Genomic DNA, 20440 nt, shown 5'->3' with positions numbered 1-20440 from the left:
GTGAAATATCAACCACCCATCTCTCTAATCTCTTCGTCTCGCTATTTAATTACTCTCTCTCTCTGGGTTTCGATTTTCACATGTAACCACGGACTAATTGGGTTACACACAGATATGGCTTCTCTACCGTACGGAGTTTCGAATCTATGCAGAAATCAGGAGGTTCTTCTGTCTTCGGCTATACCGTTTCGTCCGGTTGGGCGACAATTCACAGGTTTTTTCACAGTTGATAGAATTTTCTCACAATCGTTTTCGACAAAACTAGTGATTTTTTTTATAGCTGAAGCGGTGGTAAAAACTCTCCTCTGTTTGTTTGAGATGATGCAGGATTTAGAGCTGCGAAGAAAGTCTTATATAGATTCGAAGGACATGGATTGTCATCATCACTAGTAGAAAAGAGAGAGAAACAAAGAATGAGATGTAGAGTTAGCTCAAACTCTACTGAAACTGAAGACGACTCTGCCACAAAGACCAAGGTCTCTCCTCTCTCTATCTCTCCAAAATTTCAATTTTACATCATCATCATCACCCTAGTCCGTAGTAGTAGTAGTCTCTCATGTCCTGACGCAAACTCTGTTGTGTAATAATTTGGTTCCATAGACGACACCTTTTGGATACACGAGAAAGGATGTTCTGTTGATAGGAGTTGGAGTGACAGCACTTGGTATCGGCCTAGAGAGTGGACTTGAGGTAATTCATTATCTTATATACTTGATATCTACCTTCTCCCGAGTACTCATTTGTTATTGTGAAATGGGGTAGTATGTGGGAGTGGATCCGCTGCAAGCAGGGAATGCAGTTCAGCTGATACTGGTGCTGGGTTTGACTTTGGGTTGGATTTCTACTTACATCTTTAGAGTCGGTAACAAAGAGATGACTTATGCCCAGCAACTTCGTGACTACGAGTCTCAAGTCATGCAGGTTTGTACTCTTCTTAATCAGGCTTTTTGATTACATAACTTTACCCAACATTAACATATATTGGTTGGTTTGGTAATGTGCAGAAACGGCTAGAGAGCTTATCCGAGGCAGAGTTAGAGGCATTGATGGCACAAGTTGATGAAGAGAAGGCCAAAGTTGACTAGGTTCTCTCCTTTGTGTTCCATCACTTGCAAAAGTTTGTAAAATAAAAACAGCACAGGCTTTCATTGTAAAAAAATTTCCAAATATTTTTCTGTTATCTTCCTTCTTGCTTGCTGTTTGTTGTATGAGAATGATACACACTTACTTACATATACAAATCGAAAGATATTTTGAACACATCACCGGTGACAGGACCATCAAGGGCTTTATACAAGATGAATCAAAACTCATGAACAAATTGAATCAAATGAATATGAAGTTATGAACAAATAGATCATGTTATAAACATTCGAGACTTATCTCTAACCCAAATGCCTTACGAGCAACGGGTATTCTGTCGAATCTGGGTGAAGTCCATTGACTAGAGCCACAAATTTAAGTACACAGTCAGTGCTGAGTAACTTAAGCTTCCATGTTACTGACTTCACTGTCCTTGTTTGTCTGGTTTGAAATGTGGAATCCTTTTGCTTGATCTTCAGTGACAAGCATGGGCTTCCTCGTGATTCAATAACCTGGATAAATAGACAGACTGCACATGAACAACTGAAGAAATACTGACATTATTGAGAGCAAAGGGAAAGAATAAACATTGTTACCATCTCAAATATGTCGGAGATGGAGCAGGTTGAGTCAAGTGAGAAATACGGAGCAGAAGAAGCATCTGTCAGCAGAGAACTCAGCTGCCTGAAGTCTTCATTGCATATGAAGAGGTGTCCGCCCGCCACAAAGAGCGACCGTGGAAGCCACGTCACTTCTGTTCAGTTAAATAGAGGAAAATTTATTAACACTATAGTATATGGTCAGTGCTAATAGTAATACAGCTCGATATACATGACTTGTAAGCTAGTAAAACCCTATTAAGAGAAATAAATCATTCTCAATTCGCCAGAGTATCATAAACTGCGTCTAATCTGCATATTTATTAGACTAGGACATCACATTGAGTATTAAATAATTTCTTTAGAGTAGCACTGACTAGCCAAAAACCTGAGATTTGCAGGGTCCATGTAGATCAGAGACTTCACAGAAATGCCATCTATTATAGCTCAAATGATAGATCTAATGTTGTGGGTGTGAGCTTACACACTACATATCAAATCATGAGCTATTGATCTTGATCTGGTCGAACGACTATCTAGGCAAAATCATCGGGTTATACACTTAGAGATCTTACTTCACTTATGGTTTCAGGGTCAAATGGCATGTATATTGGACATTTGAGGTGAACCATTTCTCACTCAACAATCAATGTTATGAAAAAGAGAGAGAGCTTATACCTCCAAGAGTGCTGCTATGAAAATGGAGAACATTATACTGGAATATACTTGGCTTCAAACCCCTACATATATCTTTCTCAAACAATTCCACTTGAACATTCTCCAAACTGCCATTTAAGTTTCAAATACATGTCAAATCAGAAGACAGAAGAAGAATAGTAAAACAGCTGAAGAAAAAGATAATGGTTCACCTTCCCAAAGAACATTTTGAATCTGTAACCTGAGAATCCAAGAATTTTATGATATTGAGTAAAACTGTTGTTTTCTCAATGCTCCCTGTTATGAAAATGTACTCCGCATCCTCCCTAAAGCGTAGCCTAAACCAAAAGGAAAGCTAGAGGTCAGGGACATGGGCACATAATCAAGTTTAAAAGCAGAGCCATTAAAAACTAACCTCACAACCTGAAGTCCTAGACCAACTGAGACGTCTTGTATATCATCGATCGTATGCGAACACAATAAACTTAAGTTGCTCTCTGCAGGCACGAGGATTCAACGAAAAGTAAGTCAATATCAACAGAGCATAACACATTCGGAAAAGAATAAAAGCGGACGATAGGGAAGAGCAGTCTAACTTTGTGAATCAGCAGTAGAGACACCCACGAGCAGCACATACAGTTTTTCTTGGCTACTCAGCAGCAACACCACTTCCCTGCATTTACAGAGTACTGTCAGGGGGAAAAGAAGAGCTGCCACTCTTGTAAATTCATGACTAATTTGTAGTTATAATAAATCTAAAGAACAAATTATTCATACATGTGAATGGCAAAGGAACCCAAAACATCTCCATCCAATTCCATCGACTAGTTTTCCATTTTCAAATTGAATATCACAAAAGCCTATCAAGTCTAAAGAAGCAGATCTATGCGACCTCAGTGACTTTTTTTTACTCAGTATGCCTCTGTCAAAATATCATAAGTCTTTTAACTATAGAAGTGACTCAGATTACTTTCTTTCACCTGAACTGAAACCACAATTATAGAGAGAACAAAACTTACTGTTGTTTGCAGGTAGATTCTTGTGGTAGTATACAGTCACACGTAACGAATATCCTACAAGTCTCATCAACGCTGGAATCTGGCTGTGTTGATGTAAAGTATTCCTCCACTAGACCACCTATTACTTCAAGGGATTTTTCAGGTCCCAAAAATCTAGTACTTCTCTTACTGTTACAACCCGTAGTCAAGGAACCTTCTTGAAAATGATCAGAAATATATTCATCTTCACTAGAATCACTGATATCTGCATCACTTCTATGAGTTATTTCTCCATTATTTATGACACTATTTTCCTCCAGTAAGGAAACATCTCTTTTTCTATGCTTCCTCTTGCTTTTCCGTTTGTCAAACCAATGGTAAATCTGGTTAACACCAGAAGCAAGCTCACTTCTATGCAGTTTCGAAAGAATTTTAGTGGTCTTTGCTTTGAATGAATCATCTATCCTCCAAGTCTTTATGATGCTACTCTTCTCTGGTTGAGAGTCAAGGAAGTTTGTGCCTTTATTCCCACTAAGAGTCAACGCATCCTGTTCAGGATTTGATTGCTCAGAATCATAATCTTCATTTTCACTGCAGCTGCTTGTGCTATCAGAGGATGCCACTGAATACGAATCTGCTGATAGCTGTAAGATTTCTTCCACCAGGTTCTGACGCCGGTGTAAGACATCCTTTTGATAATGAGGGGGTGATGAGGGTAAAACTGATCCTGTCATATCCTGAGTAGCATCCGATGTTGACATGCTTCCATTTTCATCTGGCTTCCCATCGAGAAAAAATGCTTGATGCGTCTGACTTGGATCTGTAATTTGGAAACCTGGTAAAGTCCCTGGTGCATATCTCAATGTTTGACCATGATGCTTTGGTCCATTTGTATTCTTCGTGTAATACTTTTCCTCTGAATCAGTACTGTTCTCATTTTTTCTGTCATCCACAAAATCTTCTGATGGATGATCTATCCACTCCTTAAACTCTCGAAGCCAAAGAACAGAACGTTCTTTCTTCAACTGTTCAACTTTACTTATTAGACCAAATACATCAGCTTCGTGATCAGACTTGATACTCTCCTCTTTGCTTAGAGTCCCGGGGTCACATGAAGCAGACTCTTGATCAGAATTCACGTAGGTGCTTTCTTCCTCACTATCAATAGACGCAAGCCGATAGATTTTCTTCTGTGAAAAGGAAAAAGAGGACGATTATCAGTTTTCAATACGTATTTATACCACAAAACAAACCAAGAAACTGAAACTCTCGAAGAGCACATAGAGAAGCTGCCTATCGAGTGATGTGTATGTTCAAAACGCTTTTCAGAAAGCCATACCGTACTACACCTGTGGAATTGGTTTGGATATATTCTTATGTTGTTCATAGTGTCACGCAGGAGAAAGGGCCACAACAGCCACAAGCAGATTATAAATATGTAAAACTGAACTTTCTGCTGATTACCTTTTTTCTATTATAGCTACCTTCATCATCAGCTTCCTCTCTGGCCGGCGAGTAGAACCCATAGCTGGCAGGCTGACTTTTCCTACGGGTGACAACAACCTGCCTCTTCCAAAATTCTCTATTCCCAATATGTTTGCCATCTAGTTTCAACTGAAAAATCCGCACAGATAAGAAAAAGCATTTTGAGTCAAGCAGAAACTGAAAAGGTGCTATTTCTGTATTTTAATAAGATTCTATAGTCTCTAAAACAAAACTTACATCATTTGGACGAGCAACGTAGCTGAGGACATGTGCCCTATACCAACGAGCACAACAAATTGGATTTCCTTCCAACCACAGGTCTGTCAAGAATGAAAGACTCCCAAGAAACTCCAGTTCTGAAAAGTCGGAAATAAGGTTGAAAGAAACATCAAGGCCTTCAAGTGACTTCAAATTCTCAATCCCATGTAATGTAGTCAGCGCATTATTCCTCAAAACAAGTTTAACTAGGTGACAGGATACCTGCATAGTCCAAAAAATAGGTATATGGGTCATACTATTTCCTTATATCTTCTGTCTGTTCAAACTATGCCATAGTATTTTTAGAACTATCAAGACTAGCTAAATGGTTCAAGAGATAGTAACTAAAAAAAAAACACAAATGTTAAGCAACTTCAGATCGAATGAAATCTATAAATGGACACGGAGAAATTCTGAAATTTCCTTACCTCACTCAAGTGAGAGATTTTTCTAAGTTGATTGAACCCGAGATCAAGGTGTTTCAACTTGAAACATCTCCGAAGATTATCCACCTTTGCAAACTTGTTCCGACTCAGATCAAGCGACTCAACAGATGGAAGAAGCTGCAATGACTCATCCATGAGCATAAGACGGTTACAAGCGCAAGAAACGAAAGCCAACTTATTCCACAGTGGTGAATCCTCAATCTCGGCGATTCTACTAGCGAACACATGCCGCAACGCATCCTACATTTATTCAGTGGAGGATATACCCGGAAATATATTAGTCAGGGACTTCCAAAAACGAGTCAAAAGACAAGCAAAGCACATGAAAAAAAAACAAACTCATACATGAACCTTTAGTGTCCTGAAACCTCTGAAGAAATGACATGAAAACCTTGCAGCGTTCATTTTCCGATTCCAAATATACACTAATAGTTCCAACTATAGTCTACAGCCTAAAGCAACACAGAACAGAACAGAACAGAGCTATAACCTCACTCAATGCCATATTCGAAATGCACTAAACAAAGGAGAAAAGAGAAAAAAACTCACAGTGGAATTATGGCAGATCAACTTCTCCAAGGTGTGCCTGAGTTCGAGCAAGCCTTTAGCAGAAGAAGTAGACAAATCACAGCCACGGAGTTCCAAAACCTTAAGCTTAGAAAAAGGAAGAAGAGAGAGCGGCGTAGGATCACGAGCCGGTGAAGGAAGAGAAGAAACGACCTTGAGAGAAGGGAGGAGGCGGAGAATACGACGGAGCTGCTCGAGGGCACGGAAATCGCCAATGTCGGAGACGTAGGCGCGGAGATAGTCAACGGGAGCACCGGAGAGCATACGCTCGAGTTCACGGAGAGATTCGAGACGGAGATGAACATAATGAAGGCCAGCGGGGTTGAGTTTGAGAACATCGGTGGCGTCAATAAGCGAATCAGCTCTCTCTTCAAGGAACTTTTGGAGATTCTCTAGATATCGATCTCCTGTTATGATCGCCATGGGAGGAGATTAGGGATTTGAATTGTTAGAAAAAACCGAATTATAAAGGGAGAGGCTCAGACGCGGTGAATTGAGAAACCGCCATGGATCAAAGCTCTGATGGGGAAGAAGAACGATGATGATTGATTGATTGAGTGAAAAAGATGGCAAATAGGAAACAGCGAGGATGATTCTCTCTCCTCTGGCGGAATAAACAATAATAATATTATTATATTACACCTTGCCTTTCCTTACATGCGATGCTTTTAATAATCAAATTATAGTATTGTGCAATTACGAAATTTTAAACCATGGTTTCACCACTAACATAACTCTCTTTCAAACATTTCCGTAGTTACTAATTAGTATGAGTTAAAATAGTTAATACAATTTTTATGGAATTCAGATTTGTAACTAATTAAGAAAAAAGCCAGAAAATTTAAACTTGATGAGATACCAAAGGAACCGAGATCAAACTTGGAAGATAGAGACAGTGAGAAAACCAAACAATCTCAGAATCTATCGGAATCTTCTTCAACATATCTTCTCCCCTCACCATATAGATGCAAGGCGCTCCAATTTCGATGTCGAAACAACATATGATTAGCGTATTGTCAAAGATGAAGTAACTAATGCCACAAAACATTTTGAGTAGCTTAGGCAAGTTAGTTGTTGGCAAAGTCATTAACTTAATCCACACGGCATCCTCCTCTCTATCAATCTTCGTTTCCCAAATCTCAATCTTCCTTGTTTCGTAGCATTGCTTTAACAAGGAAAGCCGATCTTCCTTGAAAGCAGAGAGGACAAGTACATTGTTGTTATCATAGCCCACCGGACACGGCAGGAGACAAAAGGGTTTGAACATCTCCATGGAGAAATCAAAGGTTTCGATGAAACACTCATGAGTCTCGCGATTACGAGAGACCCAATAGAGATTCCCGTTCACGGACAAATGATCCGGGGAGGGGCACTTCTTATAAGGAGGAACATCAATATACTTGAACGTATGGGAAGAACACTCGTAGATCGCAACTCTGTCGTAACCTTCCTCGAAAGTGGCTCTGACTCTACGGAAGCAAAGAAAATACCCCAAGATTTTGTAGTAACCCTTTTCGGGTCTACTACTGTCGTATCCTACACCGCAAACATTGAAATCTTTTTTATCCTCGAAATCTATCCATCCAACCTGTCTCAACCACGGATTCCAAACCGCAACACCATGCTTCCAAAATTCACGAAACAATAAACCATCACAAGCCGTGATGGTGGTATATCTCAACTCCATTGGCTGGCAAGGAAAATCATAAGGTAGCTCACGCAGCTCTATCGTTCCGCCGCTAAGTTCTACGTCTATCGAGTACATCTTCTTCGATTCGGTCAGCAAGATGATTTGGGGACGGGAACGAGACAAGTGCTTGCTGGCGAATTTCTTGTCGTTGAAAAGACCGTTCCAGTGTTTACATACTGTCCTGAACCGAACAAGAGATTGAGCTGGAAGCCGAGACATTATCTCTTCCTCCATATCCCAAGGTAACTTTACTGACGCCATTCGGTGTTCTGTTTTACAATTCCTTTTTTCTTGGTCAAACTGTTTTTTAAAATAATTTTAGTTGCTTAATGCTCTGATTAATAGTATATATATTGGAGAATTTTGTCCCAAATAGACGAGGAAGTTCAAATAAAATAAAATCTATCTATATATATATATATTGTGGACAAAGATAAAGTTTTCTTTTGGTTAAACTGTTTTTTTTTTAAATAAACTTAACTTCTTTTTTTTTTTGAGTAAACCTGTTTTTATAAGCTACAGATTAATCTGATATATATAAATATTAGAGAATTTATCCCACAAAGAAAAAAAAGGATTGTACAAAAAATTAGAAAATCAATTCTCATTCCTCAAATTAATTTAAATAAGAAAAATTATAAATTCAAACAATTTTTGAAAACACATATGCAAAAATATTTTCTTTTTAACAATTTTAAAAAATAAAATATTTTCTGATTCAAATTCTCGTGGAATTGAAAAGATATTATTATGGTAAAGATAAGAGGAACCGTGAAACCATATTATGGTAAATATTAAACCAATAATCCTACTCTATTATATTAGATTTCACGGTTTCACCACTCACATAACTCTCTTTCAAACAATTCCGTAGCTACTAATTTTTTTTTATTATAAATCTATAACTAATTTTTCTTTTTGCAGAATAGAGAAATCTATATTATATAGAATGGATGAAGTTTGCTCTATTTTATAAAGGTTTTAACTTTTAAGTATGAGTTAAATAGTTCATACAATTTTTATGGAATTCAGATTTGTAACTAATTAAGAAAAAAGCCAGAAATTTAAACTTGATGTGATACCAAAGGAACCGCGATCAAACTTGGAAGATAGAGACAGTGAGAAAACCAAACAATTTCAGAATTTATCGGAATCTTTTTCAACATATCTTCTCCCCTCACCATATAGATGCAAGTAGTAATGTTAAAATATGACTATTCTACCCATTTAAATCATGTCCGTTTAGGACCCGTTTATACTCTACTCATTTAGATCCTGTACCCGTTTAGACTCTGCCCATTTATTTGGTCCGTTTAGATGGATTTTTTTTTGCTTTTTTTTTTGCTTTTTTTTTTGCTTTTTTTTTTTGCTTTTTTTTTTGCTTTTTTTTTTTTCTTTTAGAAAAAAAAAACTAAAGCTTGTATAACTTGTATATTTAACATTAATGATATATGAATAAAAGTATAATAGAGATTAGAAATAATCAAATTATTTTAGAATAACATAAGTTCACTAAACAAACTTAACATGATAATCTCATAATTTCCAATTTCAAAATGCAAAAATTATAAAAGTACTACTACATAGATAAATCTCATGACCATAAGGCAACAGAGAACCATAAACAACAGAAGCAACATATATTCAATGCATGATAAATCTCCTGATCATAAGGCCTTCGAAATGCTTGCGGTAGTCTTGACCGTGGATGTCGAGATCTTATAGACTGTGGTAATGGAAATAGCAGCGATGTACTAGCACGAGCTACCTGGAGAAATAATGAGAGTGCCAGTGCTTGTTTCCAAGAAGATGGTTTTCCTTATGGAATCTATTTGAAAGCAGTCATTCTTACCAATCATTCTAGTCTCTTCACAAGATATAGTTACTCTCTCTTCTGGGGGTTTCAGGTAACTGTGTTTTTTTTTTGTTTTCTTTTTCTTTCAGTTGTTTAGTAGGAAGCTAAAAACAAATACTCAACTACTTTGCATTGATTGGCATATTTGGAACTCTTCATTAATGTCATTTTTTTGTTTATAATTCTCAAAGCAAATCAGCGCTCTTGCTGGTAACCAAGTCCCAAGCTACTTTCTAGGGGAGGTGTTCTTTACCATGGGTATCATTGGTAAAATTTAAGCAAACTATAAGCAAAATATATATATATTTCAGCAAATTATAAGCAAAATTTAAGTAAATATAAAAAGTAGAAAAAGGTTCAAATTTAAATCGCCAAACGCGGTCATTAATTATTAAACTATACCAAAAAATGTAAATTTGTTGGATCTTACAAGGAGGGCGGATTTTTCATAATCTATAACTATATATATGTTCTTATATTTTAATCTTTTCTTGTGGTTTCAATGTTAAAATTCTTTTTGATATAAAAATTTCTTCTTATATGCCTGCAGGGTGACCGAAGTCCTGAAGATTGTTATTCATCTTGCAAGAATTTATTTGCGAAATTGAATTTCTTGCATTATCTTGCCTCTCAATAATACAAGAACTGGTACACTGGCAGTGGCAGAAAAATAATTTATAGGTATTAAAACAAATTTTTAATATAAATTTTGTTAAAAAGAATACACCTTAAAATGTATCATGTACGCTTACATTTTTTTTTTTTTTTGGTATGAACATGTACGCTTACATTTTGTAATCGTTTAATCATTGTTTAGTTTGTCACAATATTATCTTGATTTCTCGATTATATTATATGATGCAAGATGCATACAATAATGCGGAACATCTTAAGTAGCTCAGCCTCGAACCGTATAAAAGAGCTAAAACGAATTTATGCTAATCATGTAGACCTCTAAATATATTAAAGCCCATTACAAAGATTTAATGGTGCATCTAGGTTAGGCCTAAATTATTGTTGGAGTAAGCTTGAAGAAAGCTTAAAGTGGTAACTAGTCCTAGTTCTATTATGTTTGTGGTGTTAAAGAGATAAGGATCAAATGTCTAGGAGTTATCTAGATATGTGAGGATTCCTATTAGGACTAGGATCTACGGCAAGAATCAATAAACCTATTTTTAGAAGGATCTTGAGTCATTTTTCATAAACCATTATGTAACGCAGGGTTCGGTAGATATGAAGGAGAATGTATATGCTCTACCTCTACCAGTGGGGCTGGAAGTTAAGAAACCAAATCAAAAGAATGAGATTTTCTCCAACGAATTGAATCAGAATAGAAGAACCACCATAGCACCACCATCAAGCTGGGCTACTTTCGTCTGTAAGGCCAAGATTTCAGGCTTCTCTTTTTTACCTTCTGTGATTTTTTTGAGGTTTTGATTCTTAATCTCTAATGTGAAACAAGAAGAGAATGAGATGAAGTTTTTGGAAACTAATCATCATGTGGGCTTTTTAATTATAGTCAACAGGTTGGCAAAGATTGGGATGACAATGAAAGTTGGTTCTGTTTTCTATTTTTATTCATTTATAATCCAAAATTGGTTGCTTGTAACTAAAGCATTTTTCTAAATACAATGGAAGAGGGAACATCTTGAGTATATATTTGACAAAAAGAAAGCAATACCAACTCACAAATGTGTATTATTATTTTGAATTGATGGAGAAGTAAACATCAATTGGATTGGTCCATACTCCATAACAACAGTAATGATTTCAATAGTCAAAGCTTTGAGTCACTGACTCATTGTTTCTCATTTGGTTTGAACTCTGTTTGGTTTAGTTAGTTTGGTTTAATAATAGAATCGAATAAAATTGAACCGAACTTTAAAAATCGATCCGGTTTGGTATATTTGGCAACGGGATTAGTGAGAAGAAACAGAGTTAGCCAGATGAAAAAGGCTTAATATAGAGATGGGCCTTTAGGCCCGAGAGAGAGGATCACAAACTGGAATGAGGAAGAAGGAACAGAGCAATTGTGGCGTAGTAGTAGACTGAAAGAGTGACGGAGATGGCGGCGAACGTGTGTCTACCTCCCACGGCGGCGATGGCTGTCCGGCCAGAGGAAGGCGTTCCGAATTCTAAACCCACGCAGAGCGAAACTAAGCTCTATCTCACCAAACCTTCATGGAGAGTCAGAACTCAGGTGTGAAACCAAAAAAACCTCAATTTCTATATTTCTCTAGACTTTTGATATCTGAAATTAGAAAGAGCTGAGTGCTAAGGGGATATTCGATGTTTAGCAGTCCGGAGCAAAGACGTGTGTGAAGAGAAGGGAGAAAGACCGATGTGTAATCTGCCATGGAACTGGAAGAGTTGATTGTTTCAACTGTTGTGGGAAAGGTAATGAACAGAACTTGTCTCTCTGTTTCTTAACTTTTAAAATTGTCTCAGAAACTTGAATTCTTGCTTTTTGTGTGATAATAATATGATTAAAGGGAGGACGAATTGTGTGGATGTGGAAATGCTTCCAAGAGGAGAATGGCCCAAATGGTAACACATATTTTGAAGACAAAAGATGTTCTTGTGGCTTTGTATCTCTCTGATATATTTGATTCAAGAAATCAAGAAGTTTAGAGTTTTGGTCACAGGTGTAGGAGCTGTGGAGGGAGTGGATTAAGTGACTGTTCTCGCTGTCTTGGCACTGGAGAGTACAGATACATTATGGGATTCCGCTTCTTAAACCAAGACGATGATGTCGATCCACAATAATGATTTGCTTAAACCTTTTAATGATTGTGTCCTTTCCAGTTATTGTAGATGTTCAATAGCCTTATGACCTTTAGTTAATGTAAATGGTTGCTCCTGACTTGTTGGGTTTGTTTGTAATCTTCATGGTCATCATGTTTCAAGTCAATAGAAATCGCCACGTCTTGTGTCTTTTAAGTCTACAAGTCCTTTAGGCTAGTAGTAATGTAGTATACTAGCCTGTCTATATCCTAGTACTATATTTCAATATATGTGTTGTTGAATAACCCATTGGTTGAAAAGCTTCATACTTAATGAGTCAGTTTTAGTTTTGAACTGACTAATTTGATCAAGAATCAATTTCTTGTGATGTTTATCTTCGTCTTTGAGTGGGAACAAACTCAAAATCATGTTTGACTGTTTGGGAAAACGAAGCTCAATTGGCTAAATTTGAGTTTCTGTGAACAATTGTGAATTCAATTCCGGTTTAGTCAAACCGGTTAAAACCATTATTTATTTAATTTATTTCTTATTTTCATAGTCTTATCGTTATGGCTTCCGTTGCTTTGCCGGCGTTAAGTTGCCGGAGCTCAGGAGAACAAGTGAAAGAGATTCGCGTTTGCACGAATCGTACCTGCCGGAGACAAGGCTCCTTCCAAATTCTCGAGACTTTAACAGCTCTCGCACCTCCCGAACTCCGAGTCACTCCCTCCGGTTGCCTCGGCCGATGCGGTGCCGGTCCAAACCTCGTTGCTCTCCCTCAAGGTCTCATCCTCCGTCACTGCGCCACGTCTTCTCGTGCTGCTGAAATCTTGTTCAGCCTCTGTGGTGACGGCGGTCGTGAAGCTTCTTCGTCCTCCGCCGTCGCAGACGCTCTCACCGCTTTAGCGCTTACCAACAATGCTCTCTCTCAAATCGATGCGGGGAACTTCTCGGAAGCCGAAGCACTTCTTACTCAGGTCTGTAGAATTTTACATATTTGTCGCTGTTTCTTCTTCATTTTTGTGGAGCTTGCTTGACCATAGATGTGTATGGTTGCAGGCTTTAGAGTTGAAACCCTACGGTGGCTTGCATAGAATCTTCAAACACAGGTAACATAAAGGACCAAAAATTTCATCTCTTGGTTACTGTTTCTTCAGAGGTTGTTAGATTGTTAGAATCTGGTGATTGCAGAGCAGTAGCAAAATTGGGAATGCTTGATTACTCTGGGGCTCTTGAAGATATAAGCCGAGCTCTGGCCTTAGCTCCCAACTATTCTGAGGTATACTCTGGCTCTGGGATAATACTATTTTGATTTTGTGGATTCCATGTTTGAATTCTTATTTTATGACTTTATTTACCAGCTCTACATTTGCCAAGGTGATGTCTACGTAGCAGAAGGTCAATATGATCTCGCAGAGAAGTTGTACTTGAAATGTCTAGAGATAGATCCTTCTCTTCGCAGATCTAAACCATTCAAGGTTTGTTTTGTTACATGTCTTGCTTCCTTTTTTTAGCACTTAAGCATTGAGGTATCTTCCCAGTGGAAGATAAGCTTATATGCCCAGTGGAAGATAAGCTTATATGCCTGTGGCAGGGTGAATGCTCTGTTCGAGACATTTTACAAAAATTGTTTGTGTTTTAACTATCATTACAGGCCCGGATTCCAAACCTTCAGAACAGAGTTGTTGAAGTAGATGTGACATAGAAGTATTCAGACATTGAGAGCTGTATCTGGATGCATACTGATAGATGTCTACGTGTTTGTCATAAAAAAGGTAATTCTTTTTCTCTACTAGACCCTTACAATAAATGTCTCTTTTTGTGGGTAGAAGGTTGGGTTTTCCAGAGTGGCAAGGCATGCATATAGTTTATTAGTGTATCAAATGTAATGACATTACGCTGTATATATAATATTATTCAGATAATATTATCAAAGTTGATGACATTATTTTGGTACTAAATACTACCCAAACACCAATTACGGTACTCAAGGAGCTACGTTAATGGTTAGCTTCTGGCCATTTACACAGTGATCATCCACTCCGCAGATGAACCATAGCTTTCCAACTTCTGATATGATTATTGAGTCGTTGCCTTTGGTGAAGAGAGATGTGTAGTTGTCTGTTCTACAATCCGTGTATGCTGTAGAGTTAACTTGCATAACATTATGCTGGTCACTTTTGTAGTTGAATACTGTTGAAGAAGATAGAGAGATTTAGCAAGGTGAAAGCTGAACAAGTGAGATGGGATTCAACTTTGATTTTGCTGAATTTAGAAATCCAGGAGTTGGAACAATTACCTAAGACATCGCCTACATGAAACTCTCTTCCTTGTGTCCAGTTGGTATAGTTTGTAAAGAGCTCCCAGCCACTGCTGTCGCCAACTATATGTTCTGTTCCTTCAGATATTAGCATGAGAGAAGATATAGAGAAAATGGCATAGAGTATAATCGTGCCGGAGACTCGGCTTCTTATATGAAACATTGCTATCTCCTAACCTATTGCTTTCTCAGTTCTTTCAGAAATACAGTATGTTTATATAGCATTAAGCATTAGTGAGTGGGAAGGTCATGACATTGTTGTGTTTAACCAGATAAGTGAGTCATGAAAACCATACATATGTGGATCAAGGAGTCACACATTGTTTGCGGGCTACAACAAACTGTGCATCGGGGCGATGCACTGAAAAGCATTACACATAATAAAGCGATAGAGCATACACACAGAGTCGTGTATGCATTTTTCATAGTATACTAATACACCAAAGGATTAAGCTAATTAGGCAAGTTGAAGGTGCAACATGATGGAGCAGCAGCTGATGGCTTTGTAAACAGGTTAATGTTGTTGAGCTTCTTCAACCACTTGAATCCAGCTTTCTCTTCGGCTTTGTTCTCCTTCTTCTTCTTGGTCTTATACTTATCCAGGCCAAAGCATCCCGATTAAAACCTTATCATAGGCGGGCTCCGAGTCCCTCGATGCCTGAAGCGAGTAGATGCGGTTCTGGAGAAGGCAGACCTTGTGAAAATGATCATCTCTCATCTTAAGCACACACCGAGCGAGCCCAACAGCTTCGTTCTTCATGAACAACGCCTCTGTGGCAAGCTCTCTGTTCTCCTCCAAGAGAGAAGTGAGCTTGTAGCCAAGATTAGCGTTTTCCAACAGCTACTTCCTTCTCCATCTCCAGCAACATGATGAACTTCTTCAACAGCTCAATAGTCTTGGAAGCTTCGTGAAACTGCTGCTCTTTGTAAAGTAACTCGTGTTGCACAATCTCTTTGTCCAAGTTTGCGGTTACGAGTTGAGAAACAAGCTCATCCACTTTCTCTGAAACAGCAGAAGAATCTTGACTCTGTTGAAAGGATAAGTTGCTGTCGAAACTGATCTCACTGACGGAATCAATGTCTGAAATGCAGTCGTCGTCCTCGTTGTCGTCTTGGAGAGTGTGATTAGGACGAGAGATTGTGGGTTTAAGCAGCTGCAGATTCGGTTTGGTAGGATGAGAAGAACGACCCAGGAGAGTAATGTAGCCGTTGTAGAGGTCAAGACAAAGCGAGAGAAGGAGGGGTCGTCTCTGGTAAAACCATTCAGCTCGTTGAGCAAATGTATCATCATCTCCTTTGTTTTCTTCAAAAGCAGACACACGAAGGATTTGCATCTGAGCTTCAAGATCTGTTTCCAACATTTTTTCAGACAAGAAGTGATGAGAGATAGAGAAAAGACAAACTGAAAAGAGAAAGAGAAAAAGGGGGGTCCACTGTTTTCTTCTGTATCGAGCTTTTGTGTTTTGAAAATGTGAAAAGCTCCAAAAAGAAAATGAGGAGAGAGAAGAGATTTGAAAATGTACCGGAGAGAGATGACAACTGTGGAGGAGGATGAGTAGCTTCCATGGATCTTTTGCTCTTCATCTTCTTAAACCTGGAAGAAGATATACACTTGTTTTTAGTTAGTGGTTTGTGTAAATCTTATAAAGCAAAATGAGAATATATGCAAAGATCAAGAAAGAGAGAGAGAGAGAGAGACATTGATGAATTTTTCAAGAAGATAATAAATGTTACAGAAAAGGATATTTTGGATCACTGAACACTAGTATTAAAAAAGGATCGGAGTGGGAAAGAAGATACAAACCAAGAAATAGTAGCGAGAGAGAGAGACACAACTGATCAGAGTAGTGCAGAGAGCATATTTAACAGGCAAAATCCGCCAAAGCAACAAGCATTTGATTTTGTACCATTCATGTCTTAACACGTAGATTACGTATTTGGACTTAGTAGTTACGGCCCGTTTACTATTGCGCTTAATAAATCATAGTATTGTTGAATTTTGAGATTCAGTGGTTTACTGACAAGTCTGACATAACAAAAATTGATATAAATACAAAGTGTGGTGTAGAAAGGAATAAAGAAGAGAAAACACTTAATGACCTGCCTGAAAGAGAGAGGGTTATTCTAATTTCTAAGTGGAGAGAGCTACGTACATATTCTCAATTCTTCACAAACGCGTATCTGTGTTTGTGTATTCACTCACACTCACAATCACACGCTTTACTTATTTAGTAGTATCTGCATTCAAAAAAGCTCAAGTGTGAAGTTTGGTGAGACCATTCCAATTTATTCTTTTTTGTTTTTGTTTTTTTCTCTCTGTATTTAATTTATATGGGGCCATACTATTATTTTTTGAAAAAAATTAACAAAGTAGTAAACAACACACAAATTCCTCTCGTTTGGTGCAAATGAGTGGTTCGCAGAACTGAAGTTCCACCGGTCAAAATGTGTAAACCGATCTTTTTCCCCAAATTAACAGCTTCGTCGTGAATGAGCTTCGTCCTGTATTTGTGACCCATGTTATAATTGAGCTTCTTTCTTCTCCGACCCTCTCAGGTTCGCTTCAATCCTTAAGCTTTTCATGTTTGTATTTTGCTAGGTTTAAGTTGATTTTTTCTGGTTTTGTTTTAAAGTATATGGGTTCATGATTGTTCATGATTGTTTTCATGTTTGTATATGGGTTCATGATATAGCTTTAAGTTTTTATTTCTTTCATTTGATAGAACTCGATCTAGTGGAACTTCGAGCACTTGTGATATAGTTTTGGTAGCTCAAATCATCACATAGTCCAAAGCAAAGACCTGCAAAAAGCTCTTAATTCGACAATCAAGTTGGTGCCACTAACTCAAGAGGTGAGCTTTGTTATCGATCTCTCTTTCTATCTCTCTCTCACTGAGTTTATTGTATTTCTGCCTCTAGGGTATGACTATGTACATTGTTGCCTTTTCTACTTACCTTTGAGAGACTCAAGTAAACATAGCTGACATAAAGGTCTTTCCTTTTGTATTGTTTTTCTTTTTTAGTTCTACACTGCTAGAGGTTGGGTTAAGCGATTTGCCTCCTCTGCTCGTAGACGCTTACCAGGAACCATGAATCCTCATTCCAAATTCGTTCAAGTCTGGGCAAGAATCTTAGCCTTTTCAAGCTTAGTGGCCATTTTTATAGATCCTCTCTTCTTGTTCCTCTTTTCGATCCATCATGTATGTTCCCTTTTTCTTGCTCATCAATCTCTTTCTTGTGTCTGTCTACGTTTAGTTTCATGAGTTTAGTACTACTACAGGAAAACAACTGCATAGCTATTGATTGGCCTAAGACAATAAAATTGGCGTCTATTAGAAGTATAACGGATCTTATATTCTTTATGAACATGCTGCTTCAGGTGTGTCTCCTTTGTTCCCATCTCCTTACCCTATATATGTAAGGGAACTTTATTGGCTTTAATGCTTCTCTGGTCATATATGTGTTGCAGTTTAGGTTGGCCTATGTAGCTCCTGAATCTAGAATAGTTGGTGCCGGCCAATTAGTTGATCATCCAAGCAAAATTGCTCGCCATTACTTCCGAGGAAAGTTTTTTCTTGATCTGTTCGTAGTGTTACCCATTCCACAGGTATTCTAGTATTATTAACCTTCAAATGTTTTTGATTGATGTTAACTCTAATATTGTCGTTTGAACGGTAGATTTCTTCTTTCTTTTGCTTGCAGGTTATAATGTTATGGGTAATACCAGTATACTTGGGCATACCTTCGGAAGAATATGAGAAACAGATATTAGGCGCTACGATTCTTCTTCAATACCTTCCAAAGTTATGTAGACTCTTACCTTTTCTTGCTGGACAAACACCGACCGGCTTCATATTTGAGTCAGCTTGGACCAATTTTGTTATTAATCTTCTAACCTTCATGCTTGTTGGTCATGGTGTTGGTTCTTGCTGGTATTTTTCTGGTCTGCAGGTATACAATAATATATAGGACACAAATATATGTAATTATATATTCTCTCCTTACATCTATCAGAAGAGTTCAATATTTTGTTCTTGGTGTTTTGCTCTTTTTCAGAGGGTTAAGGCATGCTTGCTGAATGCTTCGGATATATCTGAGGATGTACGTGGATTTCTTATCGATTGTGATAATAGTAGAAGTTTTGCATCGGAGTCAGAACAAGCTCTCTGGAGAAACAGTTCTAGTGTCAATGCCTGTTTTCAAGAGGATGGTATTACGTATGGAATCTTTTTGAAGGCGGTGAATCTTACCACCCAACATAGCTTCTTCACTAGATACAGTTATTCCCTGTTTTGGGGATTCCAAGTAAGTTCATTTCAGGTTTGGTTTCTGTTGCAACGTCTATTAGTCTTTGAATCACTCTTTAACTAATCTCAATTTTTTTTTCCAATATTGAAAGCAAATAAGCACACTTTGTGGAAACTTGACCCCAAGTTACTCAGTGGGAGAAGTTTTCTTTACAATGGGTATAATTGGACTAGGGCTTTTGCTTTTTGCGCGGCTTATTGGTAATATGCACAACTTCCTTCAATCTCTCGATCGAAGGTAATCACATTTCATGAATTAGTATTTCAATATTATTCTTGGCTAAATCACCTAGTGTATGTCTTATGATGACTTGTTCATGTCCTGTTTCAGGAGGATGGAGATGATGCTGAGACGGCGTGATGTGGAGCAGTGGATGAGCCACAGACTGTTGCCAGAAGATTTAAGAAAGTTTGTGCACTGTGGCAGTTGACTTTCGTAGCCTATGTAATGTGTCCTTAAAAAACTAATCCAACTTAATAAATTGTTCAACGTTTTCAGGAGAGTGCGTGAGGCTGAGCGGTACAATTGGGCTGCGACTAGAGGAGTTAACGAAGAGTTGCTCTTTGAGAATATGCCTGATGATCTCCAAAGAGATATAAGACGACACCTCTTCAAATTTCTCAAGAAGGTAAACTTCAATAAGTAACAGCCACATTAAAGCATTAATAATTAGTATCCATCAGTCAGTATTCTTTTTGTGTACTTAATAATAAGACTCTATAGTTTTACAGATTCTAGTTCTGAATCTAACTGTTTATAGATAATAGGCATAGATTGACCACTACTGAAACTCAATTATAAGACTTTGAAATGTTAATTTGTTTGCAGGTGAGGATATTTTCCTTGATGGATGAAACAATCTTAGATTCCATCCGTGAGAGGCTGAAACAGAGGACTTACATATGGGGTAGCAGGGTGTTGCACAACAAAGGTCTAGTTGAAAAAATGGTATTCATCGTGAGAGGTGAGATGGAGAGCATTGGGGAAGACGGTTCTGTTCTTCCTTTATCAGAAGGCGACGTTTGTGGTGAAGAACTTCTAACTTGGTGCCTTGAACGCTCTTCTATAAACCCCGGTACTAATAAGATTTGACTCTGTGTTCATAACTTTAACTTGAAACACAAATCTTGTTAGAAGACACTTGATTGAGGAAAAGCTTCGAACTGAACTTGCAGATGGGACGAGGATAACGATGCCACCAAAGGGATTGGTCAGCAACAGAAACGTTAGGTGTGTGACAAACGTGGAGGCGTTTTCGCTGAGTGTAGCTGATCTTGAAGATGTAACGAGCTTGTTTCCAAGATTCTTAAGAAGCAATCGAGTACAAGGAGCCATAAGGTACGAGTCTCCTTATTGGAGGTTACGAGCAGCTATGCAGATTCAAGTGGCTTGGAGATACCGAAAGAGACAGCTCCAGAGATTATACACTGCTCAGTCCAGTTACAACCGT

General features: G+C 37.9%; 7 protein-coding genes and 1 pseudogene across 12 annotated transcripts in view; 4 read left to right on the top strand and 4 right to left on the bottom strand.

The window, feature by feature from the left end:
* Window positions 14-1260, top strand: LOC104746151. The gene is made up of 5 exons (XM_010467559.2): window positions 14-214; window positions 328-476; window positions 601-690; window positions 763-921; window positions 1005-1260. The coding sequence occupies exons 1-5, from the start codon at window positions 115-117 to the stop codon at window positions 1083-1085; spliced, it is 579 nt and encodes a 192-aa protein (XP_010465861.1). The 5' UTR covers window positions 14-114; the 3' UTR covers window positions 1086-1260.
* LOC104746152 (serine/threonine-protein kinase 11-interacting protein-like) lies at window positions 1095-6702 on the bottom strand. Of its 5 annotated transcripts, none has more exons than XM_010467562.2 (12): window positions 6076-6404; window positions 5872-5978; window positions 5509-5766; window positions 5060-5302; window positions 4802-4951; window positions 3359-4527; window positions 2936-3012; window positions 2755-2836; window positions 2552-2677; window positions 2361-2467; window positions 1680-1837; window positions 1095-1595 (listed from the first exon to the last, which is right to left on the bottom strand). In XM_010467562.2, the coding sequence occupies exons 2-12, from the start codon at window positions 5929-5931 to the stop codon at window positions 1386-1388; spliced, it is 2640 nt and encodes an 879-aa protein (XP_010465864.1). In that variant the 5' UTR covers window positions 5932-5978; window positions 6076-6404; the 3' UTR covers window positions 1095-1385. The 5 variants fall into 5 exon arrangements, with proteins under 5 accessions (XP_010465864.1, XP_010465865.1, XP_019092772.1 ...); XM_010467563.2 differs by having other exon boundaries at window positions 5878-5978; window positions 6076-6168; XM_019237227.1 differs by having other exon boundaries at window positions 5872-5971; window positions 6076-6146.
* On the bottom strand, window positions 6767-8124 carry LOC104746150 (F-box protein At3g17710-like). Its single transcript, XM_010467558.1, has one exon. It carries the CDS (start codon window positions 8042-8044, stop codon window positions 6935-6937), a length of 1110 nt encoding a protein of 369 aa, XP_010465860.1. The 5' UTR covers window positions 8045-8124; the 3' UTR covers window positions 6767-6934.
* LOC104746149 lies at window positions 11638-12669 on the top strand. 2 transcript variants are annotated; one of them, XM_010467556.2, is made up of 4 exons: window positions 11638-11838; window positions 11936-12035; window positions 12131-12185; window positions 12284-12669. In XM_010467556.2, exons 1-4 carry the CDS (start codon window positions 11704-11706, stop codon window positions 12402-12404), a joined length of 411 nt encoding a protein of 136 aa, XP_010465858.1. In that variant the 5' UTR covers window positions 11638-11703; the 3' UTR covers window positions 12405-12669. The 2 variants fall into 2 exon arrangements, with proteins under 2 accessions (XP_010465858.1, XP_010465859.1); XM_010467557.2 differs by having other exon boundaries at window positions 11639-11838; window positions 11939-12035.
* LOC104746147 lies at window positions 12932-14108 on the top strand. The gene is made up of 5 exons (XM_019236879.1): window positions 12932-13339; window positions 13422-13471; window positions 13554-13641; window positions 13724-13840; window positions 14017-14108. The coding sequence occupies exons 1-5, from the start codon at window positions 12932-12934 to the stop codon at window positions 14065-14067; spliced, it is 714 nt and encodes a 237-aa protein (XP_019092424.1). The 3' UTR covers window positions 14068-14108.
* On the bottom strand, window positions 14339-14864 carry LOC104746148 (mavicyanin-like). The gene is made up of 2 exons (XM_010467555.2): window positions 14662-14864; window positions 14339-14555 (listed from the first exon to the last, which is right to left on the bottom strand). Exons 1-2 carry the CDS (start codon window positions 14843-14845, stop codon window positions 14350-14352), a joined length of 390 nt encoding a protein of 129 aa, XP_010465857.1. The 5' UTR covers window positions 14846-14864; the 3' UTR covers window positions 14339-14349.
* LOC104746146 lies at window positions 14928-16980 on the bottom strand (annotated as a pseudogene).
* The window catches only part of LOC104748286 (putative cyclic nucleotide-gated ion channel 19), a 3738-nt gene continuing 375 nt past the window's right edge, over window positions 17078-20440 (top strand). The window contains exons 1-12 of the mRNA XM_019236693.1: window positions 17078-17238; window positions 17406-17534; window positions 17706-17882; window positions 17963-18061; window positions 18152-18289; window positions 18385-18633; window positions 18739-18987; window positions 19082-19227; window positions 19321-19398; window positions 19489-19618; window positions 19819-20065; window positions 20166-20438. Coding sequence (XP_019092238.1) covers window positions 17772-17882; window positions 17963-18061; window positions 18152-18289; window positions 18385-18633; window positions 18739-18987; window positions 19082-19227; window positions 19321-19398; window positions 19489-19618; window positions 19819-20065; window positions 20166-20438 — 1720 coding nt within the window. The 5' untranslated portion in view covers window positions 17078-17238; window positions 17406-17534; window positions 17706-17771. The remainder of the gene's footprint in view (window positions 17239-17405; window positions 17535-17705; window positions 17883-17962; window positions 18062-18151; window positions 18290-18384; window positions 18634-18738; window positions 18988-19081; window positions 19228-19320; window positions 19399-19488; window positions 19619-19818; window positions 20066-20165; window positions 20439-20440) is intronic.

This window comes from Camelina sativa, chromosome 15, assembly GCF_000633955.1.
Source record: "Camelina sativa cultivar DH55 chromosome 15, Cs, whole genome shotgun sequence".
Classification (NCBI taxonomy): domain Eukaryota; kingdom Viridiplantae; phylum Streptophyta; class Magnoliopsida; order Brassicales; family Brassicaceae; genus Camelina; species Camelina sativa.
This window is presented reverse-complemented; position numbering and strand designations above follow the sequence as displayed.

Bases quoted from the DNA above. Each gene is read 5' to 3' on its own strand.
- LOC104746151 (XM_010467559.2), top strand. From the start codon at position 115: ATGGCTTCTCTACCGTACGGAGTTTCGAATCTATGCAGAAATCAGGAG. The intron at 477-600 runs GTCTCTCCTCTC...TTGGTTCCATAG, and splicing joins ACTCTGCCACAAAGACCAAG to ACGACACCTTTTGGATACAC. The intron at 922-1,004 runs GTTTGTACTCTT...GGTAATGTGCAG, and splicing joins ACGAGTCTCAAGTCATGCAG to AAACGGCTAGAGAGCTTATC.
- LOC104746149 (XM_010467556.2), top strand. From the start codon at position 11,704: ATGGCGGCGAACGTGTGTCTACCTCCCACGGCGGCGATGGCTGTCCGG. The intron at 11,839-11,935 runs GTGTGAAACCAA...TTCGATGTTTAG, and splicing joins CATGGAGAGTCAGAACTCAG to CAGTCCGGAGCAAAGACGTG. The intron at 12,186-12,283 runs GTAACACATATT...TTTTGGTCACAG, and splicing joins AGAGGAGAATGGCCCAAATG to GTGTAGGAGCTGTGGAGGGA.
- LOC104746148 (XM_010467555.2), bottom strand. From the start codon at position 14,845: ATGTTTCATATAAGAAGCCGAGTCTCCGGCACGATTATACTCTATGCC. The intron at 14,556-14,661 runs GTAATTGTTCCA...CTTCTTCAACAG, and splicing joins TCATGTAGGCGATGTCTTAG to TATTCAACTACAAAAGTGAC.
- LOC104746147 (XM_019236879.1), top strand. From the start codon at position 12,932: ATGGCTTCCGTTGCTTTGCCGGCGTTAAGTTGCCGGAGCTCAGGAGAA. The intron at 13,472-13,553 runs GTAACATAAAGG...TGGTGATTGCAG, and splicing joins CATAGAATCTTCAAACACAG to AGCAGTAGCAAAATTGGGAA. The intron at 13,642-13,723 runs GTATACTCTGGC...TTTATTTACCAG, and splicing joins TAGCTCCCAACTATTCTGAG to CTCTACATTTGCCAAGGTGA.
- LOC104746152 (XM_010467561.2), bottom strand. From the start codon at position 6,516: ATGGCGATCATAACAGGAGATCGATATCTAGAGAATCTCCAAAAGTTC. The intron at 2,468-2,551 runs GTGAACCATTAT...CTTAAATGGCAG, and splicing joins TCAAAATGTTCTTTGGGAAG to TTTGGAGAATGTTCAAGTGG. The intron at 1,838-2,360 runs GTATAAGCTCTC...TTAACTGAACAG, and splicing joins TCATAGCAGCACTCTTGGAG to AAGTGACGTGGCTTCCACGG.
- LOC104746150 (XM_010467558.1), bottom strand. From the start codon at position 8,044: ATGGCGTCAGTAAAGTTACCTTGGGATATGGAGGAAGAGATAATGTCT.